At 41.3% G+C, this 20,948-nt stretch overlaps 1 protein-coding gene across 14 annotated transcripts in view; it reads left to right on the forward strand.

Annotated features, from left to right (window-relative positions):
• Positions 1-20,948, forward strand: part of KALRN (kalirin RhoGEF kinase) — a 465,290-nt gene that overhangs the window by 160,589 nt on the left and 283,753 nt on the right. For all 14 annotated transcript variants that reach the window (XM_071435302.1, XM_071435301.1, XM_071435303.1 and 11 more), the window contains one exon: positions 2,722-2,836. In XM_071435302.1, the coding sequence (XP_071291403.1) occupies positions 2,722-2,836 (115 nt within the window). The remainder of the gene's footprint in view (positions 1-2,721; positions 2,837-20,948) is intronic.

A 20,948-nucleotide genomic window follows, 5' to 3' on the forward strand; every position in this document is an offset into this window, starting at 1 on the left:
ACTTCACTCTATTGCTCAAAGCCTAGAGCTGCACTTTTATCACAAATGAGAAACATTTGTTTCTAAACTTAGCATGTCTTGATATTTTACCCAAGTCTCCTTGTTTCTGTGTGCTGTAAGACTAGAAGGAATCAGTCTGGGTGCTTATTTATCCTTCCATCATCCAGAAACGTCCAACTGGGTCAGCGTGTAACCTTCCTCCTCCAATGAGAATTAACCCATTTTCTCTGGCCTGTCCTGGTAACTTCTGACCCTGTGCCTGAGCCTTATTTATCCTGCTCCCCTGAGGACAGTTTAGATGAACTGTTGAGACATAGTTTTTATCCTGAAGCAAAGACAGGACAGGAATGTTCTAGATCCTGTTTTTTTTTTCTGTAGCTGAAATCATTGGGTTGCTGTTACTGAAAGGATCAAGAATTTTCTGACTTAATGTTTTCAGCCTACCAGAATTTGCACAGGTTTCTATTTATTTATTTTGTAGAGCTCACTTTGGTGGAATGGTAGGTGTTAAAGGAGTCCCTGACCAGAAACACAATTTTTGGTTTACGAAGCCAAGGTGAATGAGCAGCATCTGAGTGATTAGTGCTGCTGGGCTGTGGGAAGCTCATGGCCCTTTCCAGGTGTTTCATATCCTCAGAGAGGATTATAAATGTAGGCTTGGATGTCTTCTGATCTCAAATCTTAGTGCTTTTCCACATTGTACAAATATTTAAGTGATTGTGAATGAAGGAGAGGGAGCCTGAATGAGTAGCGGGTAGTGTGTTCTTCTGGGACACAGTTCAAGTTGAGGTCTCTGCTTCAGCAAATATCTGGAAGCTTTTGAAAACCTTGGTTACATCTAGATATGATGGGAAATATTTCAAAACCTTGAAAAGCCTCTTGTGTTGAAAAAGAATTTCCCTCCAGCTTTAGTTGCTTGTATTGCTTGCCATTCTATAGGCTGGCTTGCTTTTCTGTTGGACATATATCATGCATGATATAATGGTTTGGCATTGATGTGGTGTGTGAAACAATCTCAACAAAGGGAAAATGTACTTAAAATGAGGAAGCTTTTTTTCATAAAGGTCCGAACATTTAGAAGAGTTTATTTCCTTGTAAATAGAATCCTTTTTTACATTATGTCCCCACTTTCATGCTATGTGGCAGAGGCATGGATCTGCCAAGGTGACACTGAATTCCAGTGGACATTCCTCATTTTCATGGTGTAAAGCCAAAGGCAAATAGAAAGGAAGAAAGGACAGAGATTTTGGTGGAGATTAGGCAGGACAGTTTTTGTACTCCATATGTACCCCTGTCTGCATGAGGGCTCAAAATAAAGATGACATCTGTTGTTTGCCTCTCCATTTGTATCTCTGGACAAATCAGACACAACCTGGCTCCATTGGAGACTTGCACGATGTAACCCTTCAGGTGCACTGCATCCTCTGAAAACCATGGGTGCCAGTGGCATCTCTATTTGTATAGATGAAGTTTGTGTAAGAGACTCTGTCTTGTACAGGCAGCAGTGCTGTAGAAAACTCTTTAGACAGATCTTAGCAATTAAAAATTATCTATATTTTAAGTAAAAGTATATATAGTAACAGGAATGTGCCAGTAGCACAGACTGCAGGTGTCCCGAGTTCTTAATGAGAGATCACAGTGTGGATCAGTGCCAGAGATGTTCATGTCCTTGTGTAGCTTTTTCTTCTTGTTGGCCAAGTAAATTAGCTCAGAAAGCACATGAGTTTCCTTTCTCAGAAGTGATATTTCTGTTAAAGGGATTATTCTTTCCATTGAGAAATGCAAACTCATGTGCATTTTTGCAGCTTGTTTGTGAGGTCCTTGCAGTTCTGTACTAGCTTTATGAGGTGTAGTTTAGCTGTAACTTTTCCCTAGATAACAGTGCAAACATGTATCAAACAACACAATTCCTGGAAGAAATCCTGAGATAATATGTAAAGAAAGAACTAAACATTGAATGAGGTATTAGATTTCAGTTTCACTCTTCTTAAACTTTGTTTACAGGAGAGAATAAAATAAGGTAAAATAAGGTGCTGCAGAATAGATTATATTTGCCCCTGTGTTTGTGGTTGTACAGTTCAGGGTAGAGTTATTATTTTAAGGCTAATCCTTTAAATAATTGTTGTAAAAGACAAAGGGCCAGACACTGACAGTTTAAAATAAGTGATTTTTTGAGACAGGAAAGCTACAGGAACGCACAAGCCCCCCTCCCCCCCAACAAATATTCTGATTGCCAGCAACAGTTTATAAATGAAAAGCTTAGAAGACATGAACTTCTTATCAAAATTTTAATTCAAATGAAGTACCTTATAGATTAGAACATTGTGCTGCATAAACATTACTGGGATACATCGCTTCAAACTGGCAGGATGTAGTACACTATCTTGGAATGAACAGTGCAACAGACTCAGCAACAGTGAAAAATGCTTTCACTTTCTTGGTGCTGACCAGTTTAAAACTATCCCCACAGTAGGATTTCACTAGCATCTCCTGCTTGGAGTGGCAGATAAATTAGATTTGATGGGATTAGGTGAAAGAAGTGCTAGTAGCAATTTTCCTGGTAAATGCAAGCTTGTCTTCCTCAATTAGGCAAGTCTGAAATCTACAACGGGTGTGCACACTCTTAAATGTGCTGTAATTTATATTTATCAATTCAGTGCACGTAGTTTTTTTGATGTGTGCTTCCTGTCTGATTTTCTAACAATCCTTTATTTTCCACAGGTGGCCGTGATAAACGAGGTGGTCCGGTCTTGACCTTCCCAGCCCGCAGCAATCATGACAGAATAAGGCAGGAAGACCTTCGTAAACTTGTGACTTATTTGGCCAGCGTGCCAAGGTAAAGCTAGAAAGAAAACACTTCAAAGCTTAGGGTGGATGGGTGGGTGGGGAACTTGTTCTTGGCAGTTGCTGATTTCCAAGTATTAACATTTAGTACCTTGAGTTCTTGGGGCCGAGGAACAAAAGTGTTCCCTTCCTCCTCCTGTGTGCACTCCGGTGGTTTTTGTGGCACACGAGGCAATGCAGGAGCCCCCAGCATGGAGGCAGTGGAGCAAACCTGGGCTTCAGGCTCCTCACAGCCTCAAGGAGCAGCTCTCATTCTCCATGTTTCTGTGCAACTCTTTTAAAGGAGTGCAAAGGCAGGAATGCTTAGAGGTCTGCAGTTAAATATAGCAAGCTGGAGAGAGCCTGCTGTCTGTTGTTGCTTTTTAATACCTTGTGGGAGGTTTGGGAGAGCTGGGGTAGGGGGCTGTAGTTACTGGGGAGGAGAGAATGCCTGTACAAGAAGGCAGATCTTCCTGCTCCAGTACTTTCTGGAGATTTCTCCAGGCTGGGGAGGGAACATGGGTGGACCAAAGAGGGAGCTTTCAAAGAAAGGCATTTCAAATTGTTCTGAATGTAAACCACCACCTTTCCCTGCATTAGTCTCCGTGGCTCTCTTCCAACAAGCAAGTCCCCATCCTTTTCCCAGGGATACTGGAGGAAAGGTGTGTTGCCAGAGCATATTTATTTTTTCAAGCCTTGGGAGATCATTTATAGGGCTCAGTGCCCAGAGAGGTGTTTCTGATCTAGTCTCAGAGAGTGAGCCTACATATGCCCTCATCCAGCTTGCTTTTCCTATTTTTAAGCTTGTCAAATATCCTTGCCCAAAACCCTCAGCTTTTGAGGTGAGTGTTACCCCAGGGCAGGTGAGGGACTGAGAAGGAATGCTCAGGGTTGCAGGAACAAGGTTGCAGGAAATCCTGTGCCACCCAGGAGCTCCTTCTCTTTTAAACCCCTGGAGCATGAGCTATTTACAATGTTGATGTTTTGGCAAAGAGTGTGAAGTTAAGACATGAAGGGCAGAGGGGTTGGCTGCATCTGGAGGTCAGGAGGTAAGGGTCTTGGAAATGCACTCTGTTCCTTAAACATGCAATGTGCAGAGGACAAGGGTTGTGTTTGGTATGGAAGAGGGCTAAGGAGGCTTAATCATTTGGACGCAGAGTGAGTAGCAAATGCAGCCATGTGCACCAGATCTGCCAGTGCTTGTTTCCTGGACATCATAAGTCCTCTGGTGATGCACTTTTTGCTCTGTTGAACTTTTGGTCACCAAGGTTTTACTAATAAGTGAGTCTGTTTGCTTTTCTCCCCACCTCCTCTCATTTCATCTTCTAGCCAGCTCCATTTTCACCCATGTTGTGTGAGAGATTACAGACATGCTGTGGGGCTGGGGGAGCAGTAGGTCACTCCCTGGGAGTGTGTGTCCCAGAGCTTAGCATTTCCCCCTCAGCTGCTGCAGTAATGAAAGTGGTGCCCTACATCTTAACATTTTTTGCATGGTTGCAAGTATGGAGAGATGACATTGCTCTGGGTTCCAAGCAATTGCGGAGCAAAAATGACCTTCTAACGTGTCAACCTTTTCTGTTAATTGCTCTTCCCTCATGGAGGTGGCAGTAATAGAAAGATGCATCCTTTGTGTTCCCCACTGTCACACAACTGAATCAATTAGCTCAGTCTTTGATGCTGCTTTTAGTTGCCTCACTCTATCAGTGCAGCAGTGATTTTTCTGTGATGATGCAGAACCTGGGGTCAGAGCTACGTGAAGGAACCAATACAAGACCTGGCTGCCTGTGTCCCTAGAAACACTAAAAACCATTCTCCTCCTGGTGGTCACTACAAAGCCTTGTTCTGTCCTGGTGTGTGAAGCCTTTGGTGGGTGTCTCTCTAGTTACACCAGAGAACATCCTTTCCTCTGTGCAATCTCTTGTCATGAAAATGTGCCCAGCAGTGAGGGACTGGCTATGCCTGGAGCACTTTCACTGGCTTCCCAAGGGTCCTTGCAGATTGGACCTCTGGAGGTATTAACCTGGAGCACTGTCTCCTTCTTGGGATGATTGCACATCGAGAGGTGTGGAACAGAAAGCAAGAGTGATCAGAGGTCTTGAAAATGTGGCCTGTCAAGGAAGGATTAAAAGGGTAGAGGTTGCTCAGTCTAGAGAGTGAAAAGCACATGCAAGCATGTTGTGATGCTGCAAAAGAGAGGGCTTGTAGGGCAAAGACAAACAAATGTGTAACACCAAAGCAGTAAAGATTAGGCTAGATATGAGGAAAATGGATTCCCATTAGCAGTATAAGACACGCAATTTTTTTTCTTAAATCCTTTTGTTGCTGTATAGACAAGCCTCTGGCATTGATATAAATGTTATGGAGAGGGTATGGCAGATCAGGAGGCTATTTCTCCCAGTTCTTCCTAGTCCTGTTTTGTCTGGTGCAACAGCTGTGAACTTGCTGCTCTAGGAGGGAAATGTGACCACAAACTTCATGGGTTTGGCACGTGGGATTGTATAACCTGTGTGGTGTAAGGAAACACTGAAAACTCATTTTCCCTAAACATTTTGTTCACTTCAACAAGGGCAAGCAGCAGAGCTTTCAAACTTATTTATGTTTTGGAAACAAATATATGGAAGGAACAGTTGGAATTCCTATCACTGGCTCTCAGTTCATGTTTATTCCAAGATGAGTGCTGTAGCTATTAACTACATCAGCCATCCACCAAAATAAACAATTTCATTAGCAGAAACTCTGAACAGGATGTCAGAAGAAACTACTTGAATGTTGAGTGCTAAAAGGCAAAGAGTTTTCTGTGCTAGCTGAAAAAGTAGAAATTCTTTAGGAAAAAGATACTGTAATTTATCATATTGACACCAGGATGGTAATTCTTTCTTTATTCCTGGTGCATTGGTTTCTGAGTGAGACAGATTGCTCTCCACATTGATACTATCCGTCACTTAACCCTTGTTTTATATCTTAATGGAGGGGGCAGAGGTGGCGCAGTGCTGGGAGCTTGGAGCAGGTATGAGATTGGTGATGAAATGTGATGATAGATTAGGGTAAGTGAAACCAGGGTCTTGCTAGCAGTTTTCAAAATTTCTGATTCAGCTTTCTGCAGTTCCTTCTTCAAAACCAGAATAATAATGTGGGCTTTCTGAAAGCAGCTATGTGTGCTTGAGTTAGAGCAGAATAGTGAGGGCTTTCATGCAGCTGGGAGCTACAGTCAGGCAGGTGCCTGCAGGCAGTGGGGTTTCCTGTGTGGTTGAGGATTATTGCCTGGGGGTGAAGATCTAGGAACACAGCTTGTTCCTATCCCGAAATGGTAACCTTTCAGTCCACACTGCCTGGGGTAATTTAAGGCTCCTGAAAGGTTCAAAAGCCTGATCCTGCAGTTTTGAGGAGGAGGAGGAGGAGGTGGTTGTGAGTGGGTATCTGACACTGCGAACTAATGCGGCCCTGGTTCGGTGTCCTATGTTGGCTCTTTCAGGCACATCACAAGGTCCTTTTCTCTAAGCAGTTCCACTGTAATTAGTTACTGAGGAACGAAGACACTATTCATTACATGTAAAGATAATTCCATGGATGCCAAGTTGCCACCACTCTGCCATTTTCTGCTTGGTTTACATTTGCACTAATGCTTTCTGGGTAGGCGAAGCTGTATTTCTTGTGACTCAGGATATCTTCTATTTACATGCAAATTTAAATGGATGCAATGTTTAGAAATTTGGAGGGTGTGACTGAATCTAGGATAAAATGGTGTTTATGATCAGGGGAGCTGAGGGAGAATTTTCTGGCCTTGCTGAAGATTTTATATTTTAACACCAGTGCAGTGCCATCTATTCCAGTAAACTGAGCTTTGATTTATGTGTGTGTAAATGAAACTAGCACCAGGCCAATCTCCTCTGCGAGCCTTTGGAATTAGGAATTAAGTTATGCGTAGGCTATAGGAGGATAAAAAGGAGACAGAATATTATTAGGCTGAGTTATCTCCTCGCATGGCGAAGCAATACGATGAAGGAAATGTTCTCTGTCAGCTATAGTGAACCTTCCGGCTGAACACATCAATCTGTTCTGGAGCCAAGATAAGCAATCTTCTGTGCTCTCTGCAGAGGGGAAACCTGAGATGCCTCAGGGGCCTGTGTTTTTAAAGACATCTACTTTTTATTTGTGCTCTGTTCAAAAAGCTGCTCAAATGTTTCCCTGTTCTGGGGGACATCCAGGGCATAACAGCAGCAAAGTGTTTCCAAGGGCCAGCCCTGTGTGTTTGAGCAGCTCCTCAGAGCTGCCCAAGCTGGATGAGAGGTGCTAGGAGCAGCAAAACAATTGAAGTGCTCTTAATAATTAGTTTAATGACGGGGGCTTTGTAAAATTAGAAGAATAATACAGGGGATGGCAGAATGTAGCAATACTCACCCACTCTTGGATTTATTTTAAGCCCTTCTCTGGTGACCTGTGGTACTCTGTGTATATTAGCTCCTCTGGCTGGGAGTAGTGTGAAACTCATTTTGTTGATTGATAGGAATTAAACCCTAGAGCTCTGATTTCTGTTATGTGATCTTAGCACAGAAGGAGCTTTTGAGGACTTTTTTTTTTTTCCTGGAGGCTATTGTAGCTCTATAAAAATAGCTATCTATTTAAAAAATAACACCAGGGACATCATACCAATTTTAGTAACTAAATATCTGGTGCCATCGATAAGATAATTATTCCACCATACACTTGTTTCAAAATACAGCAGTAAAAAAATGCAGTGAACCTAATGAGCCTAATGGAGATGTAATATTTTCTTCAGATATAATTTAATAATTTAACAAATAATGGTAAGGTGTTTTGGAGAAAGGAGTTCATTAGAAGTAAATAACTGACATGAGTGCTGGTGAATTTGAGAGTGTTTTGCTGCTCTGTAGTCAGCTCAAATCCAGCCTCTACCATATGTGGTATTTGTGTGTTATGTTTTTATCATTCTGTTAGGAACTGGGGGACTTCTGTTGAAATATTGGTGCTCTTACTTTGTCCTACTGAAAGGCTTCAGAGCTCACTGCTGTGTGTTGCTTCCTGTGTCCTCCTACTGACCACCTCAGGGCAAAGTTACACGTTCACTGCTTGTTGGAAATCAGCACTTCAGAAGAGGATCTCTGATCTCCTTCCAGCTGTGTTCATAACCTGTTGAGGCATTTTATTCCTGGGTGAGTGGACAGTGGCTATAATTGATGTTGAAACTCTGCAGCAAGTGTCTACAGCTGCAATCTTGGAAACTCCCATTTACCAGAAGCTGCTAGAAAATGTGGGCTTCCTAGAAGTGCAGAGAGAGTGACAGGAGCTGTCAGAGCCTGGAGAGCAGGAGTTATGAGAAAAGACTGAAGGTGTTGGGGATGCTTATGTTAGAGAAGGAAAGTAGAGTGATCTGTTAAAATACACTCTGCAAGCCTGAGCTAAAGTAAACAATTTAGTCTCAGTGTACATGGAAAATGGGACAAAAAGAAGATGATTAAAATCACAGATTGAAGAACTGGAACAGGTTTCTGTATCCTCCCCATCTTGGAGACCCTGTTAGGTGTGTCAGGAGAGACCCAGCTCCTGTCACTCCTGTCTTGCCACAGAGGCGTGAAAACAAAAGTCACTCCAGCTTTTGTGATACTGTTTTGTATAAAGATGTGGGGTTTTTAAACAGATACAAAATTTCCTATGTTTGTTTTTAAATCAGCCCAAACCTAAGGAAAATGGGAGGGCTGTGGTATCTGTTTCTGAATTATTTCCTGCTTTCATTGCCTGTTGCTGTTTTTCTGGCCAGCATAAGGTCCCATCTTGCACAGCTCTGGACCTGAAGCAGATGTCCTCTTTTTCTCTGCCCTCTGCCGGAGCTGAGAGTGCTCTCTGAGTGGTTCCAGCCTGGTTACCTGCTGACCCCTGTTCTGCTGTCCTGCTCCATAAGAGTGCAAGTGTTTTCAGACTGGTTTTGTGATGAGCAGCACAAAGAGCATGATAGAAAGCTTTGCAGTTGATGTACTGTGAATTGCACAGCTCCTGTAGCCCTTTCCCTCTAAAGACTAATAAAAGGCAGAGTAAGCTGGGCTCTGCATCTCACTGTTACCAGTAATCATCGATATGGGTCTAACAGAAGTCTCTGTTTATTGTGAAATAGAAGAAATGATATTAACTTAATGAAATCTTCATAAGCTTATTTCAATATTATCTTGTTTCAGAATTGAAATAAATAAAATAAAGGTTGACGTTCTTACAAGAGTGAATTCCTTCTTTAAAGTAAATTCCTTAAAGTACTTCCAAAGAGATTTGCAAAGTATTTTCTAAGTTGTTTATCTTGTATCCAAACATTTTGTACTGTTTTGGAAGACCTGAAAATCTCTTACTGTTTTTTTCCCCACTAAGTTCTACAATAATTCTTTATTCTTAAGTATAGCTTGCTCCATTTAATTATATTTTAATTGTATTCCAATAAATAATTGAAGTTACTGATTGCCACATACAGAGAAACTGGGATTTCAACTTGTCATTGTGTTCTTAAGCATTGTATTCAACACTCAACATCTGCTTAATTTTAGGCTATAAATCTGCAATTGAAAACAGTTAATATGAATGAATCCCCCATTTATTATGTCTGAATTATTTCCAAGGCAATTGTTCTATTTTACAGTGTAGGAGAAGGAGTTTAATTTTCTATTACTGCCAATCTCATGCTGAGATTTCAAAGTCATGTTGGGTTCTTTCTGGTTCATCTAACATCTCCAACACAAATTCAATGAGTTAATAATTTGAAGACTGAGGATTGCAGAGGGTAGCCCTACAGGCCAAGTTTAGCATAGAAGGGAAATGCACAGGTCTGGAAGAGAATTTGCCTTTGCTGGCACTGGCTGTTTCCTTGGCTGTTTTCCAGCCAAGTGGGAGCTCACTTGTACCTTCTTCAGTGGAGTCAGTGGCTAAGGCTTGTGGAGGGCACATGTCCAATGGAATAAAAGGCCACTGTTTTACTTTGTGCTCCACCCAGACAGTAAGGTAAGCATCTCTACCCAGTTCAGGTCCAATGCCTTTTGGTTTTACCGGTCTGGCCTTTTTTGGTTCAGCCCTGCCCTCTCAGGCAGTGCATTCAGGCTGCAAGCTCAGAGCAGCCAGAAGGATGGCAGGATGGATTCCTCCTCACAGCCCCCATCTTCCCATGTTCTCTGTCCTGAAAATAGCCAAAAGGTGCTGCTGCCCAGCCACAGCTCTGCAGTCCTACCACACCTGGCTTCTCTCTTTCTTACTGGGAGAAGAGCCAGTGGAGGGCTGTTAAAACCCTCTGAGCAAAGTCAGAGCTGCCTCTGGCAGTGCTTCCTGTGAGGCCCAGGAGGGCTGACCTGGAGGCAGCTGCCTCCTATGTGGGTGGTGATTCCATGCAGTGGCATCACCTGAATCCTCTCAAGGCTTGGTGGCCTTTGCCAAGGATCTGAGCTTAGCTAAGGCCCTGAGAAAACCTCAGCTGTATTCTCAGGGGAGCCTCAGGCGCTACTCAGCTCCCCTGCAGGGGCTGTGGGATGCTGATTCTGGCTCTCTCACTCAAGATGGGTGCCTATCCTGTGCAGCCACTCCCTGTGTTGCTGTATTTCTGTTAGCAATGTTGTGCATAGTACCTCACTGCATTTCCAGCAGAGGATTCTGCCTGGGAACGATTCTGCTTGGATTTCTCCAAATCTGGATCAAACAGCAAAACAACCCCTGTCACCATGCATGCCACCACTGCTGGTTGTCCACCATGGCCTAGTGCCACCCAGTGGTGCTGGCAGGGTCTGGGGCCTGATCCCATCCCCTGAGTTGTCTCATGTAGAGTGTGCTGCACACTCTGCTTTTGAGCTCTGTCCAGGTCCTCAGTCTGGGGATTAGATCAGCATTGTTCCTCCTCCTAAATGGCTTTTGCATGTTGGTTGTACCGGCATCTGCTGCCTGGAAGAAGGAGCTGAGGTGATGGAGAAAAGGCAGAAACTTGTAAACTAGGATATATCCTGCACCCATTCACTGGTGAGGGAGCTGGCGGGCACCACAGCCTGCTGTAAATTTTATGCAGAGCATCATTTTCTCCATCCTCTTCCTCAGTGGCTCTCTGAGAAGTGTTTTGTGAGTCTCTGCAGCACACCTCCCCATGCTGCTGTCCCTGGCCTTGGCCACGCTAGTGCTGGTGTAAAGCTCTTGCATGTTCCTCATGGGCCTTTTAACCGTCAGACCTGTGGCTCCACAATGCTCCAAGAGGTCCAGGCAGCAGTGACTAGCAGAATTCCTTGGAGAAGGCAGGCATGTGCTAATGTGAGCAGTAATTCAGAGAAGCTAAAATTAGCAGACACAGAGGTTTTGTGGGAGCGTCTCGCTGGCAGCAGAGCTGGCACAGGCTGTGCTCAGCTCCCTCCTGAAGCTGTTAGCAGCCGTCAGTGGAATATGCAGCAGCTCAGCCAATCCTGAATTTTCTTTTAGGTGATCTCTTTCTTACAGTTTTTGCAGAGACTGTAAAATAGTTTTTGTCTCATTCTATTATGGGTGCTTGTGTTCCTCATCAGTAACTCCAGTATGTGCTATATCCTTTTCACTATTAGAAATTATTACAATTTGGAAGTAGCTTATGCCATCTCTTCATGGATGTCATTAGAAGCAGGAAAACAACTGCTGTGCTTTGCAGTCTGCTTTGTAATGGGCATATTGTCCAAGGTATCTCAATGTCAGTGGAAAGCTCTTCTAGACTCCCATGGAGGATGGATGAGACCTTTACCGTGTGCCAATATGAAGCAAGTAATGGGAGACACAGGAGTGGAGTTGTCTCAGCCTAGACAGGCTGATCCTTATCCTCACTGGATGCATGGAGATGTTGGGGAGGCTGCTTCAAAGTTTGGGTTCCCCAGTGCACAGCTGGGGTACGACTGAGGATATGTTTTCAGGAATATAATTTTAGCCATATCTCCAAATGAATAATAAAAAGCTGTTCTATCATGCTGTCAGTCACTGTTAAACCAAATCTGTCAGAGAAAATGCTCAAGAATATTACATTTCTACAAATTTAATGAGAATAGACAGCTGCATCAAGGAAAGAGACCTAATTAGTGCCCACAGAGAGGAGAAGGTGGTCTGAACTCAGCCCTTCTCAGAGACTGGAGGTGTGCAGGTATCCCTAGATCATGTAAGAGGCACATTTGTTATTAACCATTAGAGAATCAATGTGCAAACCACTACCAAGGGTTTGGCAGTTCCCATGCTCATAAAAGCCCATGCTAGTTTATGGTATGAGAAAATTTGATCATATTGAAATAGAACAATGACCAGTTCATGGTAACATGTGGGATTGAGCAGGCTGATGTTCTTATAGTGTGGAAAGTATGGCTTGAGACTGGCAAGATTTGTCTCAGAGGTTGGGATGCTCAGTTCCTGCTGTTTGCAAAGGGGATTGGTATCCAAGTTGGGTAGACAGTTGTAAATCTCATCAATGGTTTCTTCTCATTTTCCACAAGGTGTTCCTAACCAAGTCTGTGGTGTTTTATGCCTTCCTTGTGGATCCTGGCACTGCTTCAGAGTTCCCTGTGGATCCTGCAGCACTGTGTGCAGCAAAACATAATTGTAACTCTATGGTGTGTGACTCCTGGGCTACTTAGATTAAGATAAGAAAAAAAAAAAGAGAAAAAGAAATTCTTTAATGCAAAGTAAAAGCAGATATAAGAGAAATAATTCTAGACTCTCTCCTTTACCCCTAAGAAAAGGCAGCAAAGTGTAATTCAGACATGCTTTTGGCTTGGCAAACGTCTGGTCAGCAACGTGTGCCACAGTGTATTTTTCTGCTATTAACAGCGGAGGATTGGTTTCCCTAACTGTGTACACAGGGCTTTATTTTATGTCTAACTTTAAAGAGAAACCTTAGTCTCTAGAGAATTTTCCAGTGATGTAATATTTTAGAAAGATTCTTTGTGGTACTTCACCAACAAGGCAAAGCACCAAAACAGCTTTCCCTTGTCCTGCAACTGTTTTCAGGGAAATCTTCCACCTCTTAAACATGCCCACACTACTGTGCAAACATGAGAAAGTAGGAACCTGCTGTAAGCTTGATGCTGTATTTACAAGGGACATCTTTGATGAATGGTCCTTTTGGTTAAAGTTAGTGAATAGAAATTGTAATAGAGCATGGGCTTTGTAGAATAATTGCATCTCTCTCCAAAAATCATAGCAGCAGTTCATCTCCAGCCAGATCAGTCTGCTTTCAAATGCCTTTCCTATCCTTTTCCCCTGTTTCACATGGGATTGCAAGAAGAATTGACAGTCTCTAATATTAATGCTGTATTATTAAAAAACTTTCACTTGAAGGATAAGTTAAACTTTATATTTTGTTTATTTATTTGAGGGTATGACAAACCAGATGCTTGTGCTATGGATGTTGTCATTGAGGATTGAATAAATACTACTTTTTGAAGTTTTGTTTGAAAGAATTAGTAATTAAAAGTTATTTTTGCTTGGTAAACCATATTAAACAGATATTAAACCGTATTAACTGGTATTTTACATCTTGAAGATAGAAAACCCTAAGTGGTTTTATTATAGATATGCTGCATGAGGCAGAAGTACACATCCCTTTAACACTGTGCATTGATTAGACCCCTAATTTCTGGGAAGCAGGGTCTTAAAGCTGCCTTTCCCAATCCTGAATTGGGAGCATTCTGTAGGAAATTGGCCATGTACTGTGTTGCTGCCTGACCTTAGAGAATGCACTTGGAAAACCTGTCTCATTATGAAATGTACCATTTCACCATGCAGTAATTCAAGGGAGTGGAAGGAGAGTTTAAGGGAGAACAGTAATTGCAAAAGTATCTGATTAACTAATGGGTGATCTTGCACATAGGAAGCATGGATTGTTAATAAACTGTTAGTCTAAGAATGATTCAAGTAGGCAATATGTTCCTTTTTCCTTAAGATCTCTTTTTTTCTTTTGTTCTAAAGACAGAACTAAACTCTTACAACACTGATTAATGACATCCAATTTTGTGGTTATGTCCCCTTATTTCTCCATTCATCTCTTTCTACAACATTTGTAATTTAGTTCAGAAACTGCATCTGGAGAAGCAAACATTTCTGGGATCACAGATTAGTTAAGATTTTGCTCCCCACTGGAGATTTGTGGGTAGGAGCTGCAATTCCATTCCAAAATCTAATTAAAAATCAGGTACATAGGAAAGTAGTGAAAAATCTTACCCATAAGAAGAATGTCTGGGAGCTCTGCTTTTTAATGAACTGTTAGGCTAGGAATCGAATACACAAGCAGTATGTGCAGGGTTTTTAGGGTTTTGTTCTTCTCTCTTCACAAGGCAAACCTCAACTGTTACATCATTCCTCACTTACCAGGCTTACTGGAAATCTCAGTTTCTCTTCACTTTCCAGAACAGCCACCCTAATGATTTTGCAGTGTCGGATCGTAAAATGTAGGTGACATGGAAATAAGGTCAGCTAAAAGGATTTCCTGGGATTTTCATTTGGGAATGAATCCTGTAGGACACTTCACCACAGTAGTTTTAGGGACTGTTAAATTGTATCTGTGTGTATTAGCATCAGCAGCACTTACCCGATGACTTGTTGGGCACTACTAATTATAGAAAGAAGGCATAAATTTTAGTTAGGTAAAATCCACTCAATACCTTTGAGAAAGAGGCCATCTGAGAATTCACCTGCTCTAACTTAGACACTAGCTTTAGAAATGTTCATCTTAGCAGATAAGATGCTAGTTGTCCTCATTATATATTTTTATATTCCCGGGGGCACTTAGGAAATTAAACCAGAAATGTTTGAATAATGTACAGAACTTTGAGCAACATAAATCAAATGAAGGTATTGGATACAATACCAATGCAAGTCTGTCTTGATCTCCCTTTCTGGGCTTTTGAAATTGGTGACAAGATAGTATTTCCAGAAGCTGAAGTCCATTTTGTCAATACTGTGTTCACATTGCTCTTTTAGAGGCAACTGACTTTGAATTGTTTTTCACATCACATAGGTTCAAATATTGGTCAAGTTCTAAAAGCTAATGATAAACTATTTTAGGTAGATAGGGCAGAGAGAAGATCAAAGAAATCATTATCACCAGATGATGTAACAGGATTTTTGGGGTGGATTTTAAGGTATTTGGAAGGAAATTAATATATGAGGTAATTTTATGAGTTAGTCTCAATTGATTTATCGAACCATTAGTTCTTCCTACCTTTGATGTGTGGCTCCTGTGAAAATTACAGGATCCCCTGTTGGTTCTTCCAGGCTACAGCTGACTTCAACAGAATCTGAATGAACTTGAAATATATGTCTGCTCTGCAAACACAATCAGGCAACAAATGAATCTCAAGACAACAGACTAGAGAGGATTTCTAAGCAGCCATTACCAAGCTCTCAGACTTTTCCATAAGCCTCGTACATCTTAAGACAGAATAAAGATTTTTATTCCTGTGTAAGTTGCCAGGGGCATAAGAAGGAAATCATCAAGGTGGAAACATGCATTCACCATGTCAGCTCTTAGTCCCAAATGAAAGGAGGATATCAATACTTTTTCAGGCTAACACATTAATTTACTACAATAGATTGGAAACTGATGCAAGAGGTCAACCAAAGCAGTAAAAGGCCTGCCTGGCCTGCAGGCTTCTACTTACTGTGTCCTTTTGCTAATTCTTGTTTAAGTCCTGTGATCTTCCTACAGAAAAGCAGTCAAGTGTGATCATGTGTCCATCCATATCCAGCAAGTGCAAACATGTGCTTCATGCACCATCTTAATTGCTTAATCAAGCTCCTTCTATTGTGAGGCACAACCATACAGAAACCAGATGGAAGATATTTTTATCAGGCAGGCCATAGGACTAAAGAAACATGGTCACTGAACATTGCTGTCCTTAAAAACCCCGGGGCTGGGATACCACTGCATCCATGCATCCTCCCCACAATGTGATAATTCAGGCAGCAGCCACTGTCATAAACCCAGACTCAATCTTACCTCCCCTTTCAGATACCAACAACCTGGGCTTGATTAAGGGACATAAGCACACATTGACAATTATTTTAGGGGAGTTTATATAAAAGAAGGTTGAGACAGTTATTTTACATTTGGAATTTTGGTTAGTTTTGGTTTTTTTTTTTTGGATTCATTAGTTTTGTGGATGATTTTAGCAGTTTGCATAGCATAACTCCCATAAGAGACTAGTGCAGTATTCTTTTTGTTTTCAAGTGGTAGGAAAAAGTCTGAGTGTATTTGAGCTGTTTTCTCTGCTGTTTGTCAAGCCTGTTATAGCAACAGAGGTTTTAACTTGTTCTCCTTATTTTTATGTTATAAAGCACTTAAAATTATGCATTAAGCTAATGCTCTGGTAGGTTCTACATCAAATCACCAGTAATTGTGCTTTTGCAGTCTTTTCCACTAGAGGAAAAGGCTTCGAGTACTAGTTTGATTATGCTGTGATCACTGCTTTTACTCCACACAATACAAGAGGAGCAAAATCCTTGATTATAATTGCAGGCATGTTTATTTAGCCAGGCACTTGCCCAGTCCTAATTGACAACCTGAATTGTACAGCATGGTCATCAAAATGGGCAAGAGCTTTTGTGAATAACTCATGGCTTTGACAAACATTGTATCTGCAGGTTTGGTGGCAAAATTGGTGGCAGCAGTGAAATATTTAAGAATTCTGGTATTTCAGCTGCCAGAACTGGGTTTTCAGTTAGCATCCCAATAAGATGGAGAATGCAAGTTCATGTTCTAGTCTCATGGTTTCTTCCACTGGCTGCAGACTCAACAAGACAAATGTACATTAGTCTATATTGTCAGGGCTATCTTTGCAAGCAGATGGGCTAGAAATCTAATTAAAAAACCCAGAAGCTTTGATTCTGGCAAAAAAATAGAAAAGTCTCTAGGACAACTCTAAATCCTCTGAATTAAATGGATGTTCTATGTCAATGCCATTCTATTGTCACACTTATAAATAAAATATGAAGGGGTCTACTTTCACATAGACCCATAAATGGGCTCATTTGTGAGTTTAATAAAGCATGTGTATTCAGTACAATTAGATAAGCATATGTAGAGAGCAATAAATGATTCCTATATAAAATCAGCACGTGTAACAGAGAATGTATCCCAGCCTGGATAAATAAGCACATGCTTAGATTATTAACTGATCTCTCTTAAGCTTTTTAAAATTAACTCTGAGGTGGCCACAACTATTTGTAATTTTTCTGCAATTATGGATCTTCCTTGTGTCTGAAGATGTGGTAGATACAATATCTTCAATGGAAGAATGCAGTGGCTTCAACAAAGACAAGTGTGGTATCATGCACAAGAAGGGGGTGAATAACCCAACGAGGTTCACCTGACTCAGTCTCATCCCTTGGACTACAGTGCTCCAGCCAAGTGTAAAAAAAATGCATAACTTGTGAAGCTGTAATTGCAAGGAAAATAGCTACATGTATTTGTGTTATCTCAGTATCAGGGACTCACATGCCACAGGCTTTTCTTAAACTGGGGGATGTGTCCAGTGTGAGGCACTGAGGTTTGCAGAGCAGCTCTGAAATGGATTCTGTTGATCCTTGCAGTTGTTTCTGGCAGAGTGGGGAAGGGGTAGCTATGGTTGTTCAACTTGCTACAGAAACCCACCACATTGGGCCCATTTCTGCACAGGATGTAATACTGGCATTAGTTTAACTCACAGGTAGGAAACCCATTAGTCTGGTGGAATAGATGTGGCCTAATGCGTGTTTCATGTGCCTATTCCAGGCCAAATGAGTGGCTCAGTATTAGGCCAATATCCTTAGGTGCAGTATTTCAAGAATCTGCTCTCTCTGATTTTCATTACTGTGGGCTTGCTGACATCTACAATAAATTGTAAGTTCTCTGACTAGCAGATTCCTATCATTACTGACCTGGCATATGTTAATTTGTCAATATAATTTTCAGGTCTGTCAGCAGGAAAAGCACCACCTAGGGTATGTAGTTCCTGAGATGAATAGGTTGATGATCATTCACATGTGGCACTTGTAGATGGATTTGCCAGTGAAGTTTTATTGTGCTTTTGATAGAGAAGCAATATAGCTAATAAGGAAAAGGGAGCAGGCAGTTGAAACTGGGCAATTACTTTTCAGAGCATTTATCTGAACCTGCTTTAGCTGATAAAAGAGTTCCTCTGGTCTTTCCAGTTATTGCTGACTGATAGGCAGAGGTACTGATGGAGAACTGAAATTATTTGCAACGTGCTGAAAGTTCAGGATTGTAAGGGAAGCAACATTAAAACTGCATTGCCGTGACAGCAATGTGTGAGTTCCCATCAGTGTGGGACAGTGCCTGGCATGATGGATGCTAAACCTGAGGAGACACACCTGAGGAGCTCAGTCTCCTGCAAAGATGAGAGAACCTGAGGCTGGAGAAATACCTCAAGTGATCTTGGGAAGACACTCAGAGAATGTTAGCTCAGAGAGTGACTCACCTGGGGTTTATTGACTCACCTCACATTTATTGCCAGGGTTTTGACTGTTGGATTAATTTTTGCTTTCCAGAAGCTTTTTAGATTCAGCTTTCTCACTCTGGGTGTAAACAGTGTCTTTTGGGTCTTCTACTACCTTTGAAATACTGAGTTATCAACCTCTTTGTGCTCAGTCAGCTCCAGTGATTTTGATCTCCCCCACATTTATGTCTCCACACGTGAAAAGGGATGATACCTCACATCCATGGCTTCATTGGCATGGCTTTGCCCCTCTTGCTAGACACAGTGAGAGAGCCTGGCCTTTCTAGGAGGCAGATTCAGAATAAATTGGATGTGAGCTAGACGTTTTGGAGCTGGGTTGGAAATAACTCATCAGTTTCCCCTGTCTCCTGAGGACTCTGTAAAAAGGACTTTTTCCACTCTCAATGCCATGATGGTAGTTTTTTGAAAGAATGAGTAAAGTCTGCTGTTTGAATGAATACACAAAAATTGATTTTACAAGTGTATCTTAAAGCATAGATTGATTTTGTAGCTTCAGAGCAAGTCCTTCTGGATGTAATACAACAGGCAGTGTTCACCCAGCCTGGCACGGCAGGAAGCATCTATCTGATAAGTGAACTATTTTAGGTAAATCATTGTGCCTACAAAAACCGGCTTTGTTTGTGTATGGGTGGAGCTCAAAAAGAAAAAAAAAAAAAAAAAGAGTACCACTCATTTATTAGTTATGGTCAGTCCTCAGTGTCCAACCCAGGGAAAAAAAAGAAGCATCAGCTTTTTAACTGTGCAATTCTAAAGAGAATTGAAATTCTTGTAGAGTATCTAAGCACACCCATGGACCATGGACCCATGTTTCTGGGTTTCAACCATGCCTCCTGACAGATGCACTGGAATCCAGTGTTTCCCCTTATGTCTGTGGATTCTGGAAAAAAATCCTGTATGTCTTAAGGAGTAGTTATGCCATTTTTGCTTAGAAGACATAAAGTGCAAAGCAAATCTCATGCTAATTACAAATGCTCATGCTCATGCAAATCTCATGCTGCAAAACTCTGCACTGCAAATGGGCAGAAGCTAAGACAGTTGTGGAAGAATCTGCTATTTTGAAGTGCAAGTTTTTAAGTGAGGAAAAACCTAAAATATTTAGAAATTTCCTACAAACATACCTCTAAAATGTTATGTCAGTCAAAATATTTTGATAAAATTCAAAGTTTTTTGATAAAATTCAAAGTAGACTGATCAAAAAAAGGGAAAGATGACAAAGAAATCATCTTAAAAGGTAAACCAGAATATTTTGCTCTTATAAAAGCCTTTTTTCAGTTTTAAATTCAGTAATACTTTCATGAGAACCTGCACTCGTCATGAAATGTCTTACTTTGAATTGACGTGTAGCATCTCATCTTCTCTCCGTAGCTCCTTATTTTAATTACAGTTCCTCAGTAAATGGGTGTGCATTGCTCTTCTTCACTGCCAGGAGCAGGGTATGGGAACTGACGAGTGCTTACTGCAGGAGATGTCAGTTCTATGTAGAAAAAGTGATTTTACCATCTTTGAAGAAGTTTTTTTCCTCTTGTCACCTCTGAGCTCAGTCAAGCTCTGGATCAAACGTGCAAGTCGCAGAGTAGTCAAACCTGCCTGCATCAGGAAGGAATTTGGCACGGTGTCTGCCTGTGGACATTATTGGATTTTACCAGGTGCTGCTGTTGACTGTCTAGACCTACATTAATCATTCTTTGCATGAGCTGAACATGTTTGCAGGCTTCTCTGTGCTGTAAAGGTCTTTCCCCTGTGGGTTTCTCTGCCTCCCACAACGTGTTTCAAGGAAATGTATGTATTTGCAATCTGGAGGCTTTCCACTCTGAGGTGACTGTTTTATGGCACTGACTGGAATTCCTGGAGCTGTTCACCCTGCACCATTCACTCACTTGTTAAGTCACTGATGTTGAAAACTGATAAATTAGGATGCCGTGTCTGAGAGCCCGAGCACTCGTTGCCCAGATGAAGTATCCCTTTCCTCACGTGAAAATCTGGCAGTGCTGACCATAGACTAAACTTGCCCGTGACAACATGTGAAACAACCTTCATGGTCTCCTTGCTTGAACTGTGAAAAAAACTCATAGTACAGGCAGAAAGATCCATTTATTTTCTGAATCTTAGGAGTTTTTATATATATTTCTTATACATCTATTTCTCCTCTGGAATCCAACGGATTTTAATCTTCAAACTTGCTTCCAATAGCCTCTGCTCATCCAAACCTTTTCAAGAATGGTGTGTTTCTATTTCAACACAACCCTAATATTTATTTTTTCTAGCAAATTTCAATAACATATAATTTTCATTTGGTAAAGCATTTTTGTTTTGTTTCTGCTAAATCATCTCAAATGCAAGACTTTAAATGCTCAAGAGAGAGTTGAATGGTACTTACTGTTCAAATATTTCTTTGTTGTAGTAACAAATTTTTAAATGTAGCCCTGCTTTACCAAAAAAACAAAGCCCTGATTAATTTCATATTTATCTCAGCAGCTGTTTCAAGGAAGACCTGCCAGATATTGATCCAAATATAGTAGATGTGCAGCAACAAAAGGGGAAGAGGGTAAATGGGTTTAGATGAAGGCATCATTTACCAGCAGAAACTTAACAGGAATGTGAAAAATTATAGCATTTGCCCTCCAGATTTGGCTTTAA

Source organism: Agelaius tricolor, unplaced genomic scaffold, assembly GCF_023055355.1.
Source record: "Agelaius tricolor isolate 1412-34295 unplaced genomic scaffold, bAgeTri1.0.p SCAF_10, whole genome shotgun sequence".
NCBI lineage: Eukaryota > Metazoa > Chordata > Aves > Passeriformes > Icteridae > Agelaius > Agelaius tricolor.